The 25,504-nt window shown below is 43.9% G+C and overlaps 1 protein-coding gene across 7 annotated transcripts in view; it reads right to left on the bottom strand.

The window, feature by feature from the left end:
• The window catches only part of GRIK1 (glutamate ionotropic receptor kainate type subunit 1), a 266,952-nt gene extending 242,408 nt beyond the window's left edge, over positions 1-24,544 (bottom strand). For 6 of the 7 annotated variants that reach the window (XM_075263453.1, XM_075263457.1, XM_075263454.1 and 3 more), the window contains exon 1: positions 24,190-24,544. In XM_075263453.1, the coding sequence (XP_075119554.1) occupies positions 24,190-24,283 (94 nt within the window). In that variant the 5' untranslated portion in view covers positions 24,284-24,544. Of the gene's footprint in view, positions 1-8,123; positions 8,383-24,189 lie in introns of those variants that run through there. The other variant, XM_075263459.1, reaches the window with a different exon arrangement.
• Positions 24,545-25,504: the final 960 nt, after the last annotated feature.

Here is a 25,504-nt window from a genome sequence, read left to right as displayed (position 1 = left end):
GAAACTGTTCTCGGCACCAGTAGAGAAGTTTGGTCTCAAGGACGGAGTTGGTACAAGAAGGTTCGAAAATGTTAGAAATCAGATTCGCATCACCGTACCGATGCACCGTACAGATTCACTGTACACCGTACAGTGTAAGGCTGGGTTCACACTAGCGTACGAGACTAGGCCGCAGAGAAAAGTCCTGCATGGAGGACCAGAGGTATAACTTGAAGTTCCAGGAGGCCAATGAAGAATAGATGTGGCCCCTACTTAGCATCGATAATATTAGTGTTTTCTTATATTGTAGGGAAGCCTTTGGGCCCCCAGAGGCTCAGAGACCCAATAGTGATGGCCACCCGTGCACCCCCTACAGCTACGGGCCTGTATGGGACCCTTCATACCAATACCAAATCTAAGGAAATTAAAGGGGTTGTCCCATCACAAGGATCTTATCTATACTGCTAGTTTATGTGGATTTAAAACTTTTCCTAAATGCATTGCTTTATCAAAACTGCTTTGTTTGGCCGATATCTTACTTTATTCACTTCATTGTTTACACTCTGTTTCTATGGCCCTTGGGTTTATCTGCTCATTTGTCAAGTGATGTAGCTGCCTGCTCTCAGGGGGAAAAGGAGGGGCTGGGAGCAGCTCTGAGCTGTTTGTGTCTGATAAGTAGCGGAGCTTCTCATATAGGGGAGGTGAGAGCTCCGGGATTTCTGAGCTCTTATCAGCCGGTTTAATTGAATTTGGCTGATAAGGGCTGAGATAGGGAGTCCGTTACCTCTGTATGTAATGCAAACTGACTCAAATCCAGCTCTGCTACATCAGCTTCACACTGTGGTAATTCATTTACAACCAATCCCGTGCAAGTGAAACCCCGCCCACCAATGTGCCGAGAAAAGCAGGAAGTGAAGAGAGCACAACAGCCTGCAGGTTAGTGAACAAGCGTCATGGGAATACCCCTTTAAAGAGGCTGTCCAAGAATGAAACTTGTCCTTAAGACAGGTCATTTGTTTGAGGCTGGGGTGGAAGTGGGGGGTTCGACACTGTTCCCCGCATCAAATTAGCTGTTTTTAGCATAGTGTACAGAGCCAGAAGCAGACGACTCTGTATACTGTGCTGGGACTGAGCACCACCATTAAAACTCAGCTCTTACACAATATACAGAGATGTCTTCTTCCAGCTCTATACAGCTGATCAGTATGGGGGCCAGGTTTCACATCTCTGTCGAATCTCATTGCCAATTTTGGACAATTTCTGACTGGCACAGTATGTAAATTTATCAACAAGTGTCCACTGGGCGTTACAAAGCCAGGGACATATCCAGTCACTACTCTGGTTGCCTGTAGGGCTGTGGGCTCAGAAGGCCAAACCCCCTACTCTGACTCCTATGTTTCCAGATGCCAACTCCAACTCCTTCATTCCACGGACAGACAAAACTAGTAAAAATTCACACAAAAAAATTCCAACTCCACAGCCCTGGCTTCTCTGTCCGCCACTCCTTTCCAGCCTTGGTTTGCCAATGCCTTACCTAGACGCCATCCATTCATCACTACTGTAGGAGAATAAGCGAGTACACGGGGAGATTCTTTTTGGGTCGCGGCCCCTTTAAGTGAAGAGAGCCTCACGGAAAGAAATTCTACTGCCGAAGTTATGGGAATGTACATCTGCAATCATTGGGTATAATATCTGCCAATTTTGGAGATAATGAGATGCTGCCTTCAAGATTGTTGCTGCTCCGAGATATCACATAAATCTTTCCTTATTGCCGGGGAAAGGATATAAGGCTCGGAGCCAATCTTACAGCGTCTTCCCTGCTAGTGCGGCACGTCTCCTGACAACCGCAAGGAAAGGGTTGTCGTAACCTGACAAAAGCGGCTACAAATAAAACGTAGATGTTCGAGTAATTCACACCATAGGTTTCTTACATCCGCTTAGTATTTACAATCTGGAGATTTCTTTAACCCTTTAAGGAGGCAGGGTAGTTTTTATGTTAATTCTCGGTGACTTTTTCATGTTTTCACTCTCCGCCCTACAAAATTCATAACTTTTAGATTTTTCTATAATAGCTATGGGGGGAGGGGCTTATTTTTTGCGTGACGTGTTGTACTTTCATTTGCTTTTTACTGTCCCCAGTACAATGTACTGCAATACACTTATACAATAGCACATCACACATAGGCTCCGACGGAGCTGTTGCTCGGCCTCCTGGCTGCCATGTCTACCCCTCAGACCCCACAATCTTATCTCAGAGGATCCAAGGGATGGCAGGTGGGGCAATCTTGTCCCCGGACCCCGTGGATACCTTGGTTGCTATTGATCACAGCTAACGAAGGTTTAATCCGCTAAAGTTGGAGTGTCTTCCGATTCCGATGGCTAGTCTCGGGCCTCCACTGTAGTCTTAACTATACGCTCAGCGTGACATAATACTATGGCTTTTTAAGGTTTGAGGACAGCACAAGGACCCCATTATAGTCTATGGGGTCCGTGTGCTTTCACTGCACACCACTTGCCAGTGTGTTCGGTAGTCCATTTCGGGAGGGAAGGTCCCCATGCGAACTACTCGAACGGATTACCAAATGCAGATGTGAACCAACCCTAAGGCTAGGGCTACATGGCGACTTTGACCATGACTCCCATTAAGCAACCAAAGATCGATGGGTTGCCCTGTACCTCCGCGGCACACAAGGGGTTGCAATGCATCTCCATTATCTAGTATTCCTGCACAGGATTATGGACATAAATAAGTTGAATTTTTTTCTCTTTTTGTAATATTTTTTTCAAATTGGGATAAAAACATCAAAGTCAGGATGGGGGAAAGAAGTTGCAGAAGAGTGAACATGGGTGGATGGCAAGAGAATGAAGTAGAATAGTAAAAATAGATGTACGTTTAGGTAAATGTTGTAAACTTCTGCACAAGTGGCAAAATGTGACCCAACAGCTCTGTCTAACCAAAAGGTCCTCACGATCATTGTCAGTCACTCTCCCATATAACACTCACAAGCTTCCACTGGAGTGGGGGGAATCGAAGTACCCAGAGGAAACCTACATGAACATGGAGAGAACATGCAAACTCCTTGAAGATGGTGTCCTTTTTTGGATTTGAACCCAGGACTCCAGTGCTGTAAGACTAGAATTGATTATTCAGGATGCAGTGCCCTCATAAGAAGTCCATTCTGAAGGTCTGAGGGTATGTGTGACCATCAGGTTCCTCACTCAGTGCAACCCCAGGGTCCCCTTCTAAGGGGCTTGACATAGACCATACTAGTCAACATTCCATTGGGCCAAGGGGCTACACGGTGGCTCAGTGGTTAGCACTGCAGTCTTTCACCACTGGAGTCCTGGTGTTCAAAGGGCAAAAAAACATCTGCAAGGAGTTTGTATGTTCTCCCCGTGTTTGCATGGATTTCCTCCCATATTCCAAAGACATACTGATAGGGAAAAAATGTACATTGTGAACTGTATGTGGGGCTCACAATCTACATAAAGAAAAAACAACAACATTCCATTGGGTGTAGGAGAATTGCAAGCTTTCGGGAAGGTTAACCCTATCTTGGGAGCACCCTGGATGCTTTAAAAGAGTTGTCAAGTATGACTTAGACTTGGTTCCCTGGTGGTCACTAGGGGTGGAAGTTGGGAGCTAAATAGGATCTCCCTTCGGAGATAGATTCTCTTCTGGAAATTTATTTTATTAGGCGTGCTGAATTTTTTTATTTGGGGAAAAGGAAGTCAAAAACTTGGCCTTTCAAGTGTAAAATCAGGTGGTGGGTACAGGTTCGAAAATAGCAGGGTAGCTAGGAGGGCTACAGGGATGGTGGTAGAATGGTCAGATGCAAAGTTGCCCTTTAACCCTTTATTTATTTCGCTTATTTCTGTAGCGCCATCATATTCCGCAGCGCTTTACAGACATTGTCAGTCACTGTCCCATATAGGGCTCACAATCTACATTCCCTATCAGTACGTCTTTGACGTGTGGGAGGAAACTGGAGTACCCGGAGGAAACCCACGCAAACACGGGGAGAACATACAAACTCCTTGCAGATGTTGTGCTTGCCAGGATTTGGCGGCCCATTTAAAGTGATCAAGATGGGGAAAAATCTGATAATTATAAAAAATGAATAGATTGGATATTAATGTAGAGGCCACGATATTAACCCTTCCTGTGCAAGAAGGCGATCGGCCGCTACATATCTCTCTTCTGCGCTCGCAGTCAGCGCCGGAATCTGTTCCCGTTTTGTATGCAGCGTCAGGCCTGCCTCACTGATACAAGGAGCCCAGTGTGGAAAGAGTCTTTCTATGAAGTGAATCTTGTTACCATGGAGCAGGCTTTCTCATAAAATACAGAAGATCTGCTCTCCCAGGACTAGGACTTCTAGATAAAATCCTCTGAAGGTTACACCAGGTTAAAGACAAACCCCGGTGTTATCGGCTTTGTCTCTGTTGCACCACCATAAAACTCGACGTCCAATCTATTTCCCTATTTACATTCCAGGGTTCTGTATTGTATCCATCCAAATCCGCAGGAAGAATTCTCGAAAATACGGTGAAATAGAACAAAGAATTTAGGCTAAAAAAAAAAGTTAATAAATAGAGAATAATAAAAATAAATTGTCACTTTTTTAGAAGTTTTTTATTGGTGGATCTTGAGAGGATCAGGGATAATATTCGTTAGAATTCGGCACAAGCCAGGTTCAGCCCCATTATCGTTAACAAAAGTGAACCATTGGGATTTGTCTTGGAGGAGCTAATACCACAAGGAGCCTCAAAAGAGGAGAGGGCAGGTGAGTATAGCTGGGGGTTTATCACCTCCCCTGCAACTCCACCTATTATAATCTGGGGTCCAAAGATACCCCCCCGAGTGTAATAATGTCACCTCCAGCTCTTGTTTGACCCAGACACCCGAACAAAATTTTGGGAGGTTCTCCCATCTCCAGTTAGAATCTGCTGCACTAAAGGCAGTAGAAGTATGGTTACATTACTATTTTATTCTTAGGAATTTAAAGGGGTTCTCCAAATTTACAAAAATGATGGGGGTGTCCATACCTTAAAAATCATATAATAATAACAATATTTCTACTCATTTATATAGGGTCAGACTCCCATATAAAAATCAACTGCACAGGCTGTGTGAGCAAATAATCGGCGGTTGTCCCACTCCGCAACCCCAGAGCATAGAATAGAAAGTCTCAGACATACCAAGTAGCACAACTTACAGTAAAGTCAGAGATCCTGCACTATACATAACTCCCTACACTACATCACATAGGACAACGGAATGTTACTCAAATACAGATCGGTGGTGTTCGATATACTATGTGTATATGGATACATGGTGCTGATAGAGTGGGAACGGCCATCTCATGTATCTCTATTATTACTAGCATCTGCAAGACTTCTCCCGAGTTGCACCACTCCTCTGGAATGCTCTACCCCGGACAGTCAGATTAATTCTCAATGTCTATAACTTGAACTGCATCTTAAAGACACATCTTATCAGAGAGGTCCTAATGTAAACCCTTCCGCAGTTAGAATCCCTAAAACTAACCCTTCTCTGTTCACGCCCCCCCTCCTCCTGGTCCAGAAAAATACACCCAAATTGGACAGGTACTATAATGTTTTTTCTAGGGTTTGTTAGGTTTGATTGACTAGTGGGCCCAAGGAATCTCTGCCTGACACTGTCACTATATCTATACACAACCTCAGATACTACTGTACTACACCGCCATACTGTTTCACTGACAATGACTCTACTTGTGTGTTTCTTATAAACCTCAGAATCTCCTTCTCCTCCTTATAATTCTGATCTTTGGTCTACGTCCATAGCTCAAACCAATAAGAAGTTGGGAGATTACCGGCATTACACATAGACCTTCTGTGAGAGATTAATTGCTGGTAACCCAATTTCTTCTAATCTGCTACAGTAAAGTCACAGAGAGACCATAAAATTGCTTTATATGTCAAATACCGAGCCGAGGCAGCAAGTGGAACAAGAACGAAGACGCTGCCATATTATGTATCATAAACTCCAGAATGAACCCGAACACTGACGCTTAGAGGGAAGGTAGTTAAATGTATGGCTATATAATGGAACATTCTCCAAATGTTAGCTCAAACCAACGGCATCGGAAATAAGACAAAAACTGCAAATTACTCAGGATGAGCCTCGACAAGTTTTGGACTAGACATGAGCAAATGAATAACCCAAGTCTTATATCACAGTCCTCGAGGGGATTTATCACGCCTCATGCGCCGGTTTAGTGGAGTGCAAGTCATGAAAAAATTGCTAACTTTTGCAGGTTTATGTGCAAAAATTTGCAACTTTTTTGTCCACTTTTCTGCAAGGCGCAGGAAAACAGGGGGAGTGGTCTGGGAGGAGCCACTGACCCCCCCAGGATGTATTGTCATTGAGACCATATATGATGCCTGAGATCGGCACCAGGTATTCAGGGCGCAGTAGAGGGTGCACTTGATTTATAAGGCATCATAGATGAGATGCATCCTCAGCTGCCGCAGGAGGCAAGAAGACCAGAAGGTCCAGATACTGGGGCTCAAGAGGACACTGGAGCAGGGGCAACTGGGACATACTGTATAATATCCATGCTAGGTGCCAGTGGGAATGGACACTAGCCACTTTACTTTGGCCATGGTTTTCAATTACAGGGCAAGGACTGCACAGACTAGTTTTTTTTCTTTCCTGAGAGAGAGAGACATGAGCAGTTTGGGAAACATGAGCCTGTGGCTCAACTAAGCCTGAATACCTTTGGAATTATTTGCATTACTTATACTGTATTGTGCCAGCCTGTTTTATACTCCAGAGCTGCAATCACAATTCTGCACACTTCGGAATTGAAATCTTTTATCACTCCCCTTTCTAATGAAGTGGGCTGGGCATAGGTGGGAGTGGGGCTGGGGGAAGATGGGCAGGGCCTTCATAGCCAGACATATTTAAGATTACACCAAAATATACCTACTTGCCGGAGTAGAGTTCAGCTCCTGGCACCTTGATTTCTTGAGACGTGCCACAATTATTAAAGTCTTTTTATACTTAATCCCTATGGGTACTTAAGCTTTGAACCTAGGGGTCCCGGGATGGTTTCGACCCTGAGTCATGTGATCGGAACAAGCTTCTTGCCACCAAGTCACTCTGCTTGGAACCAATTATGACCCATAGGTACATTAACCCCCCCACCCCCCCCAAACGAAGTAAATGTGAAAAACTCCCTGAACAATCCCTTTAAAATGCCCGTGCCTATTCATAATAGTGCCGCATCTGATGCCAGCAGACCCCAGATTAGACATGGTATATAAATAAGTATGTCCTTCTACAGTATATGAACCTATATAGGTGCTATAAGTTCATTGGCAAATAGACAGATACATAGATATGAAATAGATAGATATTGGATAGATAGATAGATAGATAGATAGATAGATAGATAGATAGATAGATAGATAGATAGATAGATAGATAAATAGAGGAGATAGATAGATAGATAGATAGATAGATAGATAGATAGATAGATAGATAGATAGATAGATAGGAGATAGATAGATAGATAGATAGATAGATAGATAGATAGATAGATAGATAGGAGATAGATAGATAGATAGATATGAGATAGATAGATAGATAGATAGATAGATAGATAGATAGATAGATATGAGATAGATAGTGAAAGAGGACCAAGGGCTGGGCCCACAGGTTCAGCAGGTACACGATGCCACACAGACGCACACAGTGTTTTAATCCCCAGGACAAAGTTTACTGAATAAGTCACAGAATAGCGATCTGGGAAAACATGTAACACGGTATAAACAGAGAAGAAATACAAACTAATATGCAACAGAATATTGCAGCAAACTAACACTATACTCCTAGTTCCCACAGTTACTTAACAGGTACCAGATACAAGTCCTTTAAGAACACGGTTCTCCTGGATCGGTCCCTCGTTGGGGTGCACCCTAAGTATTGCGCAATACTATTTGTAATCCACAGTGAAATGGGGTCTTCACATAAAAGTACAGTTATATCCTATGCTCCAGCTCTCCACTTAACAGACAGGCCAATTTCCCAGATGATAAGGTGTCAGCGTAAGAGTCCCTTATATTTCACCACGTGGACGCGGCCAAGCCGTACTTACAAGTCCTTGAGGCCTTCCTCTCATGTGGTCTCCTTTACCTTCTGAGCTTCAGAGCTTTCCAGACTCAGTCCCAAAAGTAGCACCACAGACTCTGTGTCTCCAGACTCAGTCCACAGCCAGCATGGCAGTTCTTCCATCCAGCAGAGCACAGGCTGCCTTCCAGCATGTCAGGTCTCCACTGTCCCCTCAGCACATCACCTCCAGCCAGGACCCTTCTCTCCACAGAACTCTACTTCCTGTTTCCTGGTAATGGATGATGCAAATGACTATCTCCAGTGCAAGGTATCAAAACTGCAATCCCAGCACACTGCCAGGCTTGTAGGAGTCCAAAATGTCCCAGTAATTATCTGTAATCAGAGTTTGCAACCTCGAACAATATTTACATTCTGAAGAATTAATTGCATTAATTCCCTATGGGCATTTATTAATTTGCTGCCACCTACTGACCAAAGTTAGTTCCTGACAGTTTACTACATCACACCCTTACAATAGATAGATAGATAGATAGATAGATAGATAGATAGATAGATAGATAGATAGATAGATAGATAGATAGATAGATAGATAGATAGATAGATGAGATAGATAGGAGATAGATAGATAGATAGATAGATAGATAGATAGATAGATAGATAGATAGATGAGATAGATAGATGAGATAGATAGATGAGATAGATAGGAGATAGATAGATAGATAGATAGATAGATAGATAGATAGATAGATATGAGATAGATAGATAGATAGATAGATGAGATAGATAGGAGATAGATAGATAGATAGATAGATAGATAGATAGATAGATATGAGATAGATAGATAGATAGATAGATAGATAGATAGATAGGAGATAGATAGATAGATAGATATGAGATAGGTAGATAGATAGATATGAGATAGATAGATAGATAGATAGATAGATAGATATGAGATAGGTAGATAGATAGATATGAGATAGATAGATAGATAGATAGATAGATATGAGATAGATAGATAGATAGATAGATAGATAGATAGATGAGATAGATAGGAGATAGATAGATAGATAGATAGATAGATAGATAGATAGATAGATAGATAGATAGATAGATAGATGAGATAGATAGATGAGATAGATAGGAGATAGATAGATAGATAGATATGAGATAGATAGATAGATAGATAGATAGATAGATAGATAGATATGAGATAGATAGATAGATAGATAGATAGATGAGATAGATAGGAGATAGATAGATAGATATGAGATAGATAGATAGATAGATAGATAGATAGATGATAGATAGATGATAGATAGATAGATAGATAGATAGATAGATAGATAGATAGAGATATGAGATAGATAGAGATAGATAGATAGATAGATAGATAGATAGATAGATAGATAGATTTTACAGAATAACACCATACACATAGTTACTCCAGTGAAGACCTTCATCTTAGGACTTTCCCTTTGATATCTTACATTTGCTTACAGTATTACACAGTCTTTTTGAACTTGACACCCCCGAGGATGTTGATCCTTTTGTGTCGACCTTTTTATCTTCTTATTGCCAACAACACCACACTTTGCTGAAATCCACTACATAAAAAGTTCAATAACGCATCTGACAACTTCAAACAGTGATAGAATTTAAAAGAGTTTCTGGAATTATATAAAGAATTTTTTTTTATTTTGTGAGAAACAGCGCCACTCTAGTCCACAGGATGTGTTTGGTATTGCAGCATAGTAATATCAGTATTATTATATGCTGCTTATGTCTGTGCAGGATTTCCCTTTTTATGGGAGGTTCATTGCTTCCTAGGTGACCTCATGGTGCCTGGGGGACTGCTCAGACCTGTGATTGGGGGGCATTGAAGCACCAGACACCACAATGGAGTGTAGAATACAGAAATATCACTTCTAGTTTGGATTGAACTTGCGAGCAAACCTCATGAATATTCACAAAATGAATCTCGTGAGGTTTGCCCATTTCTAGTCATCAGTCCTATAGTCTCTCATGATTGGTTGTGCTACTAGGAGGGCTACCTGTAAGGCATGATGGGCAAGCCTGCCGGACTGCCGCCAAAGGTCATGTGATGTCTTCTGATCTATACAATGGTAGCCGCCATCCTGAGCAATTCACACTGAAAATCCAAAAAGTTTTGGATTTGCTGAAATCTGAAGCTTTTGGAAAATTCATGATAAATCCAATTTGTTCCAAATTTATTCTCACCTCCAATATCTTGCTTGCACGTGTAGTATAATGACCCCCTCAGTGCTCGTACATGTAGTATAATGACCCCCTCAGTGCTCGCACACGTAGTATAATGACCCCCTCAGTGCTCGTACATCTATTATAATGACCCCCTCAGTGCTCGCACATGTAGTATAATGACCCCCTCAGTGCTCGCACATGTAGTATAATGACCCCCTCAGTGCTCGCACATCTAGTATAATGACCCCCTCAGTGCTCGCACATGTAGTATAATGACCCCCTCAGTGCTCGCACATGTAGTATAATGACCCCCTCAGTGCTCGCACATGTAGTATAATGACCCCCTCAGTGCTCGCACATCTAGTATAATGACCCCCTCAGTGCTCGCACATGTAGTATAATGACCCCCTCAGTGCTCGCACATCTAGTATAATGACCCCCTCAGTGCTCGTACATGTAGTATAATGACCCCCTCAGTGCTCGTACATCTATTATAATGACCCCCTCAGTGCTCGTACATGTAGTATAATGACCCCCTCAGTGCTCGCACATCTAGTATAATGACCCCCTCAGTGCTCGCACATGTAGTATAATGACCCCCTCAGTGCTCGCACATCTAGTATAATGACCCCCTCAGTGCTCGCACATGTAGTATAATGACCCCCTCAGTGCTCGCACATGTAGTATAATGACCCCCTCAGTGCTCGCACATCTAGTATAATGACCCCCTCAGTGCTCGCACATGTAGTATAATGACCCCCTCAGTGCTCGCACATCTAGTATAATGACCCCCTCAGTGCTCGTACATCTAGTATAATGACCCCCTCAGTGCTCGCACATCTAGTATAATGACCCCCTCAGTGCTCGCACATGTAGTATAATGACCCCCTCAGTGCTCGTACATCTATTATAATGACCCCCTCAGTGCTCGCACATCTAGTATAATGACCCCCTCAGTGCTCGCACATGTAGTATAATGACCCCCTCAGTGCTCGCACATGTAGTATAATGACCCCCTCAGTGCTCGCACATGTAGTATAATGACCCCCTCAGTGCTCGCACATGTAGTATAATGACCCCCTCAGTGCTCGCACATCTAGTATAATGACCCCCTCAGTGCTCGCACATGTAGTATAATGACCCCCTCAGTGCTCGTACATGTAGTATAATGACCCCCTCAGTGCTCGCACACGTAGTATAATGACCCCCTTAGTGCTCGTACATCTATTATAATGACCCCCTCAGTGCTCGTACATCTATTATAATGACCCCCTCAGTGCTCGCACATGTAGTATAATGACCCCCTCAGTGCTCGCACATCTAGTATAATGACCCCCTCAGTGCTCGCACATGTAGTATAATGACCCCCTCAGTGCTCGCACATGTAGTATAATGACCCCCTCAGTGCTCGCACATCTAGTATAATGACCCCCTCAGTGCTCGCACATGTAGTATAATGACCCCCTCAGTGCTCGCACATCTAGTATAATGACCCCCTCAGTGCTCGTACATCTAGTATAATGACCCCCTCAGTGCTCGCACATGTAGTATAATTACCCCCTCAGTGCTCGCACATGTAGTATAATGACCCCCTCAGTGCTCGCACATGTAGTATAATGACCCCCTCAGTGCTCGTACATGTAGTATAATGACCCCCTCAGTGCTCGCACACGTAGTATAATGACCCCCTCAGTGCTCGTACATCTATTATAATGACCCCCTCAGTGCTCGTACATGTAGTATAATGACCCCCTCAGTGCTCGCACATCTAGTATAATGACCCCCTCAGTGCTCGCACATGTAGTATAATGACCCCCTCAGTGCTCGCACATCTATTATAATGACCCCCTCAGTGCTCGCACATGTAGTATAATGACCCCCTCAGTGCTCGCACATCTATTATAATGACCCCCTCAGTGCTCGCACATGTAGTATAATGACCCCCTCAGTGCTCGCACATCTAGTATAATGACCCCCTCAGTGCTCGCACATGTAGTATAATGACCCCCTCAGTGCTCGCACATGTAGTATAATGACCCCCTCAGTGCTCGCACATGTAGTATAATGACCCCCTCAGTGCTCGCACATCTAGTATAATGACCCCCTCAGTGCTCGCACATGTAGTATAATGACCCCCTCAGTGCTCGCACATGTAGTATAATGACCTATATACCTATATTGCGTTGTATATAATAATCCATTCCAGCCATTCATAGGGGCGGATTATCTCCTATATCTGGGGTGCATGGCTCCCTTGTCCCCGGCAGTCGTATTACACAACGCTACATAAGATTGCGGCTTTCCTGCCTGGGAGAGGGATTTACGTGTTATAACCAGCAGGAACTTTATATGCCGGGGACATGACTATAATGCCGGCTGCATACTAACCAGGCCTGCCCGTGCTGTAATGTCAATACATGGAGTTTTATCTACTCCGACTCTAATTGTGCCCTTCAGACTGAGCGGATCCTACAAGTACTAAGAAGAATCTCTTCATACATGTGAATTGTGTGAACGGGGGAAGATAAGACACCGCCATGTCAAGCGCCCACACTCCCCGCTATAGTCTGTAGGGCACGTGGGCAGCCTGACATTGACGGCCTAGTCTAAGGATTATGTAATCAATTGTAGAAAGCGGATAATCCCTTTAAATTTACCTGACTTCCTTCATTTTGGTCCTGGGAGTCCCGGCCTGGTTCCGACCATGGGTCATGTTATCGGAAACGCTTCCACTCCCTATCTCCTCTTCTAACGGCACACACCTATGCAATAGGGGCTAGTTTTACTATAGTCGGGGGCTAAACACGTGACCCAGGGTTCAGCATGAAGAAACCGTTGAAAGAAGTCCCCAGACAACCCCCTTAAGATCGGAAAAAATAAGCGTCCTGCTCCATCTCGCCCCAGTGTCCGCGGCTCGACACTCCCGAACGACTAGGCCCGTTTATCATACACATCTGACTGGGCCCTGTGGTTAAGTTCACACGGTGTAAAGGTCAATCCCTCCATGCTTTCTAGCCCTACAACTTTCCGCCGCGGCTTTCGCTTGCCGCAGGACCTGCAGCTGAATCTGCGCAAAATCGAATTGGACGCATATTGTCTCATTGAATACATTGACTCGGGGTGGAATTTGGTGCAGATTTTGAGTCAGAATCTACCTAAAAACCAGCGCCAAAATCCACCATGTGAACGTACACGAGGAAACGAGCTGTGGTTGGTTGCTGTGGGCAACAGAAGAAGGTTTTCTATAATCGGGGTCACCATTGTGTCCGAAATGGAGCACAATAAGGAAAGAATTGCCTGGATCTGACTACTAAGACCCCACGATGGTGAGAATGGGATGTCCCGTCTCCCCTGTTTGAATGGCGCGGTGGTCACGTATGGCAGTACCGATTCATCAATCTAGAGAAGTAGCATGCGTCAAATGGGGGGCATTCTCGTGATCAATGGGGGTTCTAATAGTCGGACCCCCATTGATCCTATCTTCAGTGTAGGTGATATATGCGTTCTATAACTCGGCGTCACCTTTAATGCCTGTATATACAGGTAGATGCGTATACGCTATCCCCCACCGCTGTCATATTGGGGGGCTCCTTGTCGGAGGATTTAATTAACATCACAATTATATCATCTAAATAATTCAAACATCTCAACATATGAGACGCAGCGGGAAGGAAAGTTATGCAGAAAGCGCTTACAAAATAGAAGAAAAGTAATGTCTAACCTCAGACGAGACGATGGGTTTTTATCCTGGCAACTCTTTATTCTGCGCTCTGACGCTCGCTATAAATATTACAGGGTTTGATTTTTTTCTCGTTTTTAGTTAAAAGTAAAACAAAATAGATGAAATCCGAGAAACGTTATGAACAGCGCCCCCTGGTGGTCACAAGAGGAATCGCTGACTACGATAACGTTCATTCCTTTTCGACTTGTGTACTTTTCTATGGAAATGCAGTTTGAGGAGGTCAGCACATTTATGTCGGAGAATTGGGTGTCAGGTTTTTTCGTATGAATTATATAGGAGATATCATCTCTTGTAGTCACCTGTAGGTCATATAGTACGGTACGCGGGGCTAAGAGGTGATATATACAATAGTAAAGGCAGCTGTCAACAGATGGGGGCCGCACAAGAAACATAAGGGCCACTGGTTGCAGACTAAATATTATGTGTTTTGTATCTTTTTCCTGAACTATAGTCTGACTTACAAAGCCGGTTACAGGGGCCAAAGCGTGAGAAGATCGAAGTTGTAATATGGGGGCACTGTGGCTGGCAATGATATGGGGCACTGTGACTCTTACATGGGCATTGTGGCCGTCATTGTTATGGGGCACTGTGGCTCTTACATGGGCATTGAGACTATCATTGTTATGGGGCACTGTGGCTCTTACATGGGCATTGTGACTGTCATTGTTATGGGGCACTGTGGCTCTTACATGGGCATTGTGACTATCATTGTTATGGGGCACTGTGGTTCTTACATGGGCATTGTGGCTGTCATTGATATGGGGCACTGTGACTCTTACATGGGCACTGTGACTATCATTGTTATGGGGCACTGTGGCTCTTACATGGGCATTGTGACTGTCATTGTTATGGGGCACTGTGGCTCTTACATGGGCATTGTGACTATCATTGTTATGGGGCACTGTGGCTCTTACATGGGCATTGTGACTGTCATTGTTATGGGGCACTGTGGCTCTTACATGGGCATTGTGACTATCATTGTTATGGGGCACTGTGGTTCTTACATGGGCATTGTGGCTGTCATTGATATGGGGCACTGTGACTCTTACATGGGCACTGTGACTATCATTGTTATGGGGCACTGTGGCTCTTACATGGGCATTGTGGCCGTCATTGTTATGGGGCACTGTGGCTCTTACATGGGCACTGTGGTTGTTATTGTTATGGGGCACTGTGGCTATTACATGGGCATTGTGGCTGTCATTCTTATGGGGCACTGTGACTCTTACATGGGCATTGTGGCTGTTATTCTTATGGGGCACTGTGACTCTTAAATGGGCATTGTGGCTGTCATTGCTATGGGGCACTGTGGCTCTTACATGGGCACTGTGGTTGTTATTGTTATGGGGCACTGTGGCTCTTACATGAGCATTATGGCTGTCATTGTTATGGGGCACTGTGGTTCTTACATGGGCATTGTGACTGTCATTGTTATGGGGCACTGTGACTCTTACATGGGCATTGTGGCTGTCATTGTTATGGGGCACTGTGACTCTTACATGGGCATTGTGGCTGTCATTGTTATGGGGCACTGTGGCTCTTACATGGGCATTGTGAGTATCATTGATATGGGGCACTGTGGCTCTTACATGGGCATTGTGGCTGTCATTGTTATGGAGCACTGTGGCTCTTACATGGGCATTGTGGCCGTCATTGTTATGAGGCACTGTGGCTCTTACATGGGCATTGTGAGTATCATTGATATGGGGCACTGTGGCTCTTACATGGGCATTGTGGCTGTCATTGTTATGGGGCACTGTGGCTCTTACATGGGTATTGTGGCTGTCATTGTTATGGGGCACTGTGGCTCTTACATGGGTATTGTGGCTGTCATTGTTATGGGGCACTGTGGCTCTTACATGGGCATTATGGCCGTCATTGTTATGGGGCACTGTGGCTCTTACATGGGCATTGTGGCTATAACTGATAACATCTTATCTAATATTATAAGTATACTCTGATTTGTGCTCATATATATGATAGCACGAGCCACATTATATCATGAGGGACATTATCATGGACTACCCTATGAAGCTGACAACTACAACAACCCATATCACACTTTTTGGTGCACTTTCTGAAGATCCCGTCACCTATGAACATCCCCATCATTTATAGCCGGATTCTCCCGGGCTGAGTCTCTTGTAGTTGCGGAATCCCGATTAATGTCTGAGCTTACCACAGTAACATCAATGTCCGTGTCCTCCGCTCTACTCCTATGGGATGTTTGATGCAAAAGCCATGTTTTCCAAATATAGCCCATTGTCCTCCGTGACATTGGACACGTTACATCACCTCATTGTTACCCAGCCACCAGCAGAGGCGGATGTAAATTTTATGGGGCATGAAGTGATGTGTCTGCTTTATTGAGTGCACCAAGATGAATACAGTGACCTCCCCGTGATCTTATAGGAGTGGGGATAAATCTTGTATATATATATATTCAATGTATGTACTGGATAAAAATGGCTGATATGAGGCGAAAATAAAAAGCTTACTCTCACCGATAAAATGAGCGCAACTCTGGAGTATAATACAGGATAAGTAATGTAATGTATGTATACAGTGATTGTACCAGCAGAATAGTGAGTGCAGCTCTGGAGTATAATACAGGATGTAACTCAGGATCAGTACAGGATAAGTAATGTAATGTATATACACAGTGACTGCACCAGCAGATTAGTGAGCGTAGCTCTGGAGTATAATACAGGATGTAACTCAGGATCAGTACAGGATAAGTAATGTAATGTATATACACAGTGACTGCACAAGCAGAATAGTGAGCGCAGCTCTGGAGTATAATACAGGATAAGTAATGTAATGTATGTACACAGTGACTGCACCAGCAGAATAGTGAGCGCAGCTCTGGAGTATAATACAGGATAAGTAATGTAATGTATGTACACAGTGACTGTACCAGCAGAATAGTGAGCGCAGCTCTGGAGTATAATACAGGATGTAACTCAGGATCAGTACAGGATAAGTAATATAATGTATGTACACAGTGACTGTACCAGCAGAATAGTGAGCGCAGCTCTGGAGTATAATACAGGATGTAACTCAGGATCAGTACAGGATAAGTAATATAATGTATGTACACAGTGACTGTACCAGCAGAATAGTGAGCGCAGCTCTGGAGTATAATACAGGATGTAACTCAGGATCAGGATAAGTAATGTAATGTATGTACACAGTGACTGTACCAGCAGAATAGTGAGCGCAGCTCTGGAGTATAATACAGGATAAGTAATGTAATGTATGTACACAGTGACTGTACCAGCAGAATAGTGAGCGCAGCTCTGGAGTATAATACAGGATGTAACTCAGGATCAGTACAGGATAAGTAATATAATGTATGTACACAGTGACTGTACCAGCAGAATAGTGAGCGCAGCTCTGGAGTATATGGAACTCAGGATCACTACAGGCTACGTAATGTGATGTACTTACAAAATTGCTCATCCTTTTATGTTGATTCATTGTACTGTACATGTCAGCTGTAACGTATATATCCTTTTTCGCAGGCACTGCAATCTTAGCAAATAACGGTAAAAGAAACCATCCCAGGGGTCACTCTGCCCTTCTCTCCTACCAGGAATGGGAGGGGGTCTCATTTTGATTTTTGCTCTGAGGGTCAGACCAAAGAGTCCAGTTAATGAGAGAGAATATAATAATAGCAATTACAATCAACATAATATAATACCGTATACTATATACTAATATTGGGCAGTGTGTCATTCTCATCTGAACGGTTGGCGACGTTAACCCTTGTTTTCTTGGAGCGCTCACAGTAATATCAATCACTTAGCCTTTAAAGTTGTTTTTTTTTGAAGGAAACATAAAAAAACAGGAAAAAAAAATCAGCATTGGAGTAGCTTCTCCCTTTCGGTGCGCTGCCTGTGACTGATCTTTCTTTTGTTCTGTTCTCGTATTTTGCATTCTATCTTTTCTCTGATCTCTCTCCCAGTTGTTGCTTTCCTACGCTTTCCAATTTGCTACCTTCTCATCTCATTTCAATCTGTTCCACTGCTGTGATATATAATTACGCCTCGGTTAGAGTGCACGTAAATGGAAAATAAAGTAGTAGATATAAACAGCTACTTTACCACACAACAGCCTGCGGATCGCTCAGACGTTCAGGAATATACATTACACCGCATGCAGCAGAGTACCGGCGAGACGGGGCAAGCCGGGCAATTCCCAGGAGGGCTACTAAGCCAGCAAGTAAAAGCAGGGTCGAGGCTCCCAGGACGTTATAACATCATGGCCATTCCATCGCGGGGAGCCAGGGGGACAAAATGAAGAGGATCCGAGGAGCGTGCCCACCTCAAATTCCTCTACACTTTCCTCCATGAGAATTTACCCTTCATTCATTTGCCGCAGCCGCAAAATCACGGCCGCAAAATAACGCGGCGTATACGATCCAGGCTCCCATTGAAATCAATGGGAGCTCTTACGGTGCGCAAACTCTCACATGCCGTATACGTGCCACATCATGCGGCACGTTACTCCGTGTGAACGCACCCTTATATCACTTTTATTTCAGGGTTACTGTATGGCAGTCACCTGTATTGTCACTTTTATGGGAAGCTTGGGGGGCATAGTTGCTGTCACTGTTATGGAGACACTCGCCACCCATAAGCTAAAAGGGGTTATGCTAAAATCATATTTGTCCTCTATCCATAAACCTCATGCCCTGAAACAAAAAAATTGTCCAAGTCGCCTGAGAAAAGTTCTAATATGTAAGGCCATATGTACTGAAGTAATTCTTAAATTCTAAGGAGCAACTTTCTAAACAGTCAATATGAGAAAAAGCCCTTCCATTGTGTCGCTGTGTAGTCTGTGTAACTCCTTCACATAGCTGGTTGTCCTGCTGCTTCACCATGCTGTTCTCCTGGCTGTGTCAGTGCTCTTCCAATCCTCTCAGTATTATCTCCACGCTGTCGTACTTTGTCAGGGCTCGTTCACATCTGCGCCTGTACTCCGTTCTGCAGGTTTCCATTTCTTGCACAAAACAGGGGCAGGAGACGGGAACCTGCCGGCATGTTTGAAGCCCATTCATTTGAATGGGCTTGAAAAGTCTCCGTCCGTGTGCGTTTTATGCTCTCCGCGGCAAAACCGTTTTTTAAAATCGGACACAGAGTCGGACATGCAGTACTCTGTGTCCGGTTTTTAAAAAATGGTTTAGCCGCGGAGAGCATAAAACACTCACCGGCGCTCACGGCCGGACTCGCCATGACAGGTTTCCGTCTTCTGCATGCAACCTGAAAACGGAGATCGAACGCTGGTATGAACCCAGCGTAAGTGTGGTAGCCATGTTTTTCACAGCTAGCACACTGACCCATTTTTTTCTGTGGCCCCATATACACGCTTGTGTATTATTACGGGTGAGTGCTGTGACCCTGGGGCAGAACTATATCATTTATGTGCTGTTTATGAACGGACCAATTTCTACCAACATTTGTGTGCATATAGCCTTACAGACAGCCGCAGGGAGACAGAGGAGGTTGTAGACAGCGGATCAGAGTGTGTAGATGGGGGAACCATCCAAGTCTCCAGGGAGAGAAGATCACTGTGTTAACATATAGTTAGAGAGGGAACATACACAAAATAAGGTCTGCAGTAAATCGCACAGGCTGTGTATCATTGTAAAGAGAGAGGAGAGCACACATGGCAAATACTTCAGGGGAGGGAGGGGGTTCACAAGATCCTCAAAATAGGTGTCTGTCAGAAGACAGGAGAAGAGATCACTCATGAAGATGGCCGACTAACATTTCATGTTTCTGGGGTATGACGTTAGGTCGCAAATCACATGTGAACACATCGGTTCAGGCGCGAGTGACACAAGACTGTGTTCACATGTGACCTCGAAGGAAATAATTGTCATATTTTCTTTGTTTGATTGCATGATAATAGAGTGTAAAGGCAAAGTAGTGCGGACAAAGGAGAATCCATTAGCAGATCCAATACAAAGCTACAGAAATCTAAATATATACATCTATACTGGACACATATCATCTTATACTGCAGGATCGGCATACTGACTACGTATGATTCAGTACTACAGATATACAGAATACACCAGGTGTATAAGGCCTTACCGCATGTATGTGTAATGTACTGTGCCAGTAATTATATAGGGGTGCTAGTGTAAGGTGAATATGACAGGCACTATTATAGGGGTACTGTGGTAAACATTATAGGGGCACTATGACAGGCACTATTATAGGGGTACTCTGGTAAACATTATAGGGGCACTATGACACACTATTATAGGGGTAGTCTGGTAACATTATAGGGGTACTATGAAAGGCACTATTATAGGGGTACTCTGGTTAGCATTATAGGGGCACTATGACAGGCACTATTATAGGGGTACTCTGGTAAGCATTATAGGGGCACTATGACAGGCACTATTATAGGGGTACTCTGGTAAGCATTATAGGGGTACTCTGGTAAGCATTATAGGGGCACTATGACAGGCACTATTATAGGGGTACTCTGGTAAACATTATAGGGGCACTATGACATGCACTGTTATAGGGGTACTCTGGTAAACATTATAGGGGCACTATGACAGGCACTGTTATAGGGGTACTCTGGTAAACATTATAGGGGCACTATGACAGGCACTGTTATAGGGGTACTCTGGTAAACATTATAAGGGCACTATGACAGGCACTGTTATAGGGGTACTGTAGTAAACATTATAGGGGCACTATGACAGGCACTGTTATAGGGGTACTCTGGTAAACATTATAGGGGCTCTATGACAGGCACTATTATAGGGGTACTGTGGTAAACATTATAGGGGCTCTATGACAGGCACTATTATAGGGGTACTCTGGTTAGCATTATAGGGGCACGATCACAGGCACTATTATAGGGGTACTCTGGTTAGCATTATAGGGGCACGATCACAGGCACTATTATAGGGGTAGTCTGGTAAGCATTATAGGGGCACTAGGACAGGCACTATTATAGGGGTACTGTGGTAAACATTATAGGGGCTCTATGACAGGCACTATTATAGGGGTACTGTGATAATCATTATAGGGGCACTATGACAGGCACTATTATAGGGGTAGTCTGGTAACCATTATAGGTGCACTATGACAGGCACTATTATAGGGGTACTGCGGTACAATAGGCTCACGTATTCCCAAGCCCCCCGTTCTCCAATATGGGAAACATAAACCATTATTTACCTGGCGCCACCATATACCGTAGCCCTATATAAATGCTGATCATTAGAACTGACCCCTAGCCACATCCCATGGACACAGCCTTATAGCCGGAGGTGCCGCCGACCCCGACATCTTTATAGGATCTCCCACGACTTTACAAGGACAATTACCTTAAAGTCATCACAAATCAAATACAAAACACAAATTGTAAGTAATAAAATCCTTGGACGTTGCGATTCGCTGTAACTGCGTGTGCGTAAATCCGTCATGCTGCACATCCATCATACGGCCATGGATCTCATTAGGGCGGTGTAATTGTCTGCTATCTGTACATCGCTGTGATCGCAAGAATAGCCCCGGGTTATTAAAGGGCAACACACACCGAAAATAATGATAAGACTTCTCTGCTGCTCACTGTCGCCCCCTAGTACATAAAATACATGTCACATTCTTCAGTCCAGTCAGCAGAATCTTGTTACTTTAAGGGGCTGTTCACACAGAGGAGTTTGCAGCTGATTTTGAGGTGGATTCTGCATTAGGTGCCACCCATCTTTCCCAGGCTACTGTCAGGACACAGTGACAGGTAACACACAAAAATCTATTCAGCTGTTGTTTTTTTTAACTCATATCTGTTCTAGGGAAAGCTGGGTAACGTCAAATGTAGCATTATTACAGGTGTCCTCACCCAGCTTTCCCATAGTCCTGAATATTAGACCTAGCTAGACATAGATAACCCATTGCTAAGTGACAAAAAAGCTTATCATATCTGTTACAGGGAAAGCTGGGTCACCCAACTTTCCCATATTTCGGGATGGTAAAACTAGTTACTTCTACATATACTACTACTAAAGCTACAAAATATTAATATTCTTAATAACATCTCTTCCAGGAAAAGCTGGGTGACGACATATTACAGATGTTGACACTCAGCTTTCCCAGACTACAGCATGGCACGATTTTTAACTTTCTGATATTACTATAACAACTACTATATGAAAGGTCTCATCAGAGGGTAGATGGAGGATTCCTAGTATTATCTGATCCAAGAAAAGCTGGGTGACATTCCAAATAATGGTATTACTAGTGCTGCCACTCAGCTTTCCTAGGCATTGATTACTAATACATTATCCAGTGTGAGGGCTTATTATATTTCACCCAACTTTCCCATATTACTACCCCAGGTATAAAGTACTACTATGTTGACATCCAGTGTATTACCACCCAGCTTTCCCACAGCACTGTGCTCCAAATCCCAGCCTAGATATCCAGCAATGTATTGTCCATTATCATGTGAGAGGTCTCATGTTAAACTCTATATTTTTATAGTAGTCATATCTGCTCCTGAGAAAGCTGGGATGGCATCCAATTTATGACCCAGCTTTCTCAAACAATCCCAACCTAGTTATTAGGTGACATATTATCCAATGGCATGTGAGACAGCAAAAAGTTCTAGTAAGACATTTCCTAGTCCTATCCGTTCCAGGGAAAGCTGGGTTACATCAAATTAGCAACCTTACATCTATTGCTCTCCATCCTGACGGGTCACGGCTATTCTAGTCTTATGCTAGGTTATACAAAACCCATTACCCTTTTCTTAGACACATCTGATCCTTGGAAAGCTGGGTGATATCAATTTAGCAGTATTTCATGTGTTGTTACCCAGCGCTCCCAGTCATAAAATCTATCAGCCCCTTTCCTAGAGATATCTGATTGTTGGAAAGCTGGGTGAAATGTTGATGCTCATTTCTTAGTCATAGCTGATCCTGGGAAAGCTGGGTGACACCAATTTAGCAACATTACATGTATTGTCACCCAACTCTCCCAGATTTTCCCACTGCTACTATTGGAGGGGTCTTCTATTAAGTTAAATTAAATCGATTACCCGTTTCCTACTCATATCTGTTCCAGGGAAAGTTGGGTGACGTCAATTTTGCAACATTTCATGTATTGTTACCTAATTGTTACCAGATTTTAGAGTCTCTACTATTTGAGGGATCTTAGGTTAAATTCAATAAAACTTAATACCCATTTCCTAATACTATCTGATCCTAGGAAAGCTGGGTGATATAAATTTTGCAACAGTTCATGTATTGTTACTCATCTTTCCCAATCTCTGCTATTTGTGGTGTCTCATGATATGTTACAAAAAAAATCTATTGACCATTTCCTAATCATATCTGATCCCAGGAAAGCTGGGTGATATCAATTTATCAATATTTCATGTACTGTTACCCAGATCTCCCGCATTCTAAGTCCCTACTATTTAAGACGTCTTAGGCTAAGTTAAATAAAAATCTGTTACCCATTTCCTACTCATATCTGTTCCAGGGAAAGCTGGGTGATATCAATTTTGCAACATTTAAGATATATATTTATTGTTATGTCATCTGTTCTTACTCATCTTTCTCAGTCACTGTCATTTGTGGTGTCTTGCTAAGTTAAAAATATATATCACCCATTTCCTAGTAATATCTGATCCTTAGAAAGCTGGGTGACGCCTTGGAAATAGGGTGACGTCACCCAGCTTTCCTAGACTACTGCATACCGAAGCTTAGCCTAGAGATCCATGTGTGCAATATGAAATGTCTCCCGCTAACCTGATCAAAATTCCATTATACTATTTATAATCATATCTGATCCTAGGAAAGTTGGGTGGTATCCAATATAGGGACCTTTTAGTTGGCGTCACCCACTTTTTTGTGTGTATGATAATACTTTATCCGGTGAGACGTCTGAGAAACATAAGGATGGGGGTAAATGCAAACTTAGCAGAGCTAGTAGCCACCCAACTTTCCCAGACACTGATAAAACTAGGACACTAGTTGTCACGTGATGCTCTGTACTTTGCAGACATGATGTGACGGACAGGACCATGTGCACAGTTGACTTGTAAAGTTGCACTAAAGTCCCCCCCCCCCCCTTCCCCAATGGCAGGTACTCACCAATCCTTAGGACTTGCTGGGAAGTCTGGGGGGTGATCACACTGAAAATACAGAGCAGGGGGAGAAGAAGTCCACGGCTGCCAGGGGGGTCCATGGTGGACAGTGATGGGGTCAGTGCTGCCTGCTAGGTCCTAGAGCTGGGGCCACACTGATGGCCACTTCATCCTAAGGCTCAGTCACTCTCCTGGCTCCCAGGCTTGGTAGAGCTCTCTAGCCCATCACTGCATCTCTGCTGCTCCCTGGAAGCTCCACCAGCTGCTGGCCACAGGCACTGCTTGCTCCCCAGTCTGCAGGCAGGTTCCTCAGCTGGCTGGCAGGTTCCTCTGCTTGTTCCCCAGTCTGCAGGCAGGTTCCTCAGCTGGCTGGCAGGTTCCTCTGCTTGCTCCCCAGTCTGCAGGCAGGCTCCTCAGACGACAGGCAAGCTCCTCTGCTTGCTCCCCAGTCTGCAGGCAGGATCCTCAGCTTGCTCTCTCTGCTTTCTTGCACACCAGCCAGCAAGAAAGTGAGGAGGGAGCAGGGAGCAGGCAATGCCTCCAGATCTCCAGCAGATTAAGCCACATTCACTCCCAGGCAAGTAGCAGGGCTGATTGAATCCTTTGCTGGGAATCTACTGATGAAAGCAAATCTAATCTCCATGTTTTGGCAGGGAGTGGAGGAGCAGGGTGGTGATTAAGTCAGCATCATGTAAGTACAAAGTATCAGCACCCTCATCCTCCTCCTCCTCATCCTCATCTCCTTCTTTCTGCCTCTACTTCTCTTTCTTCCCTGCACAGTCTGCTCTTGTTAAATGAGCATTTCAGGGACCACCCCTAGGACTCTGTGCACACAGTGGAGCTGTAGTAGGCTGGAGATGTCTTCACAGCCCCTAGAAGACAGATAGGAGCCAGCCCTCACCTGCTGAGTGTGTGACAGGCAGCTGTGTCACTCAAGTGTGGGTGGAACCAGAAGTCTCAGCATGCCTTGTATCAGTATAGTAAACTCACATGTATCAATATCTACTACTCCCAGCATACCCTGACTGATGGAGGAGCTATAGGTCAGCAAATGCATTTGTGGAACTACAGGCACCAGCATGCCCTTAGTACACTGTATACATGATGGCTCCATTGATATCTTATAAGAGTAGAATGATGCCGGCTGCTCACCGCAGATCAATTTTATGACCACAGGCAATCATTTTGTGGAACTACAAGTCTCAGGATACCCTTGCACTTATACAATGGCGTCCTAGAGCACAATAAACATTGCATGCTAGATACAAGGATGGGACACGAAAATAAGTCATTGCATTGGGTAAAGTAGAGTATCTGACACT

Source organism: Leptodactylus fuscus, chromosome 2 (genome assembly GCF_031893055.1).
Source record: "Leptodactylus fuscus isolate aLepFus1 chromosome 2, aLepFus1.hap2, whole genome shotgun sequence".
Lineage (NCBI taxonomy): Eukaryota > Metazoa > Chordata > Amphibia > Anura > Leptodactylidae > Leptodactylus > Leptodactylus fuscus.
Note: the sequence above shows the minus strand (reverse complement) of the source record. Positions and strands in the feature narration are given on the sequence as shown.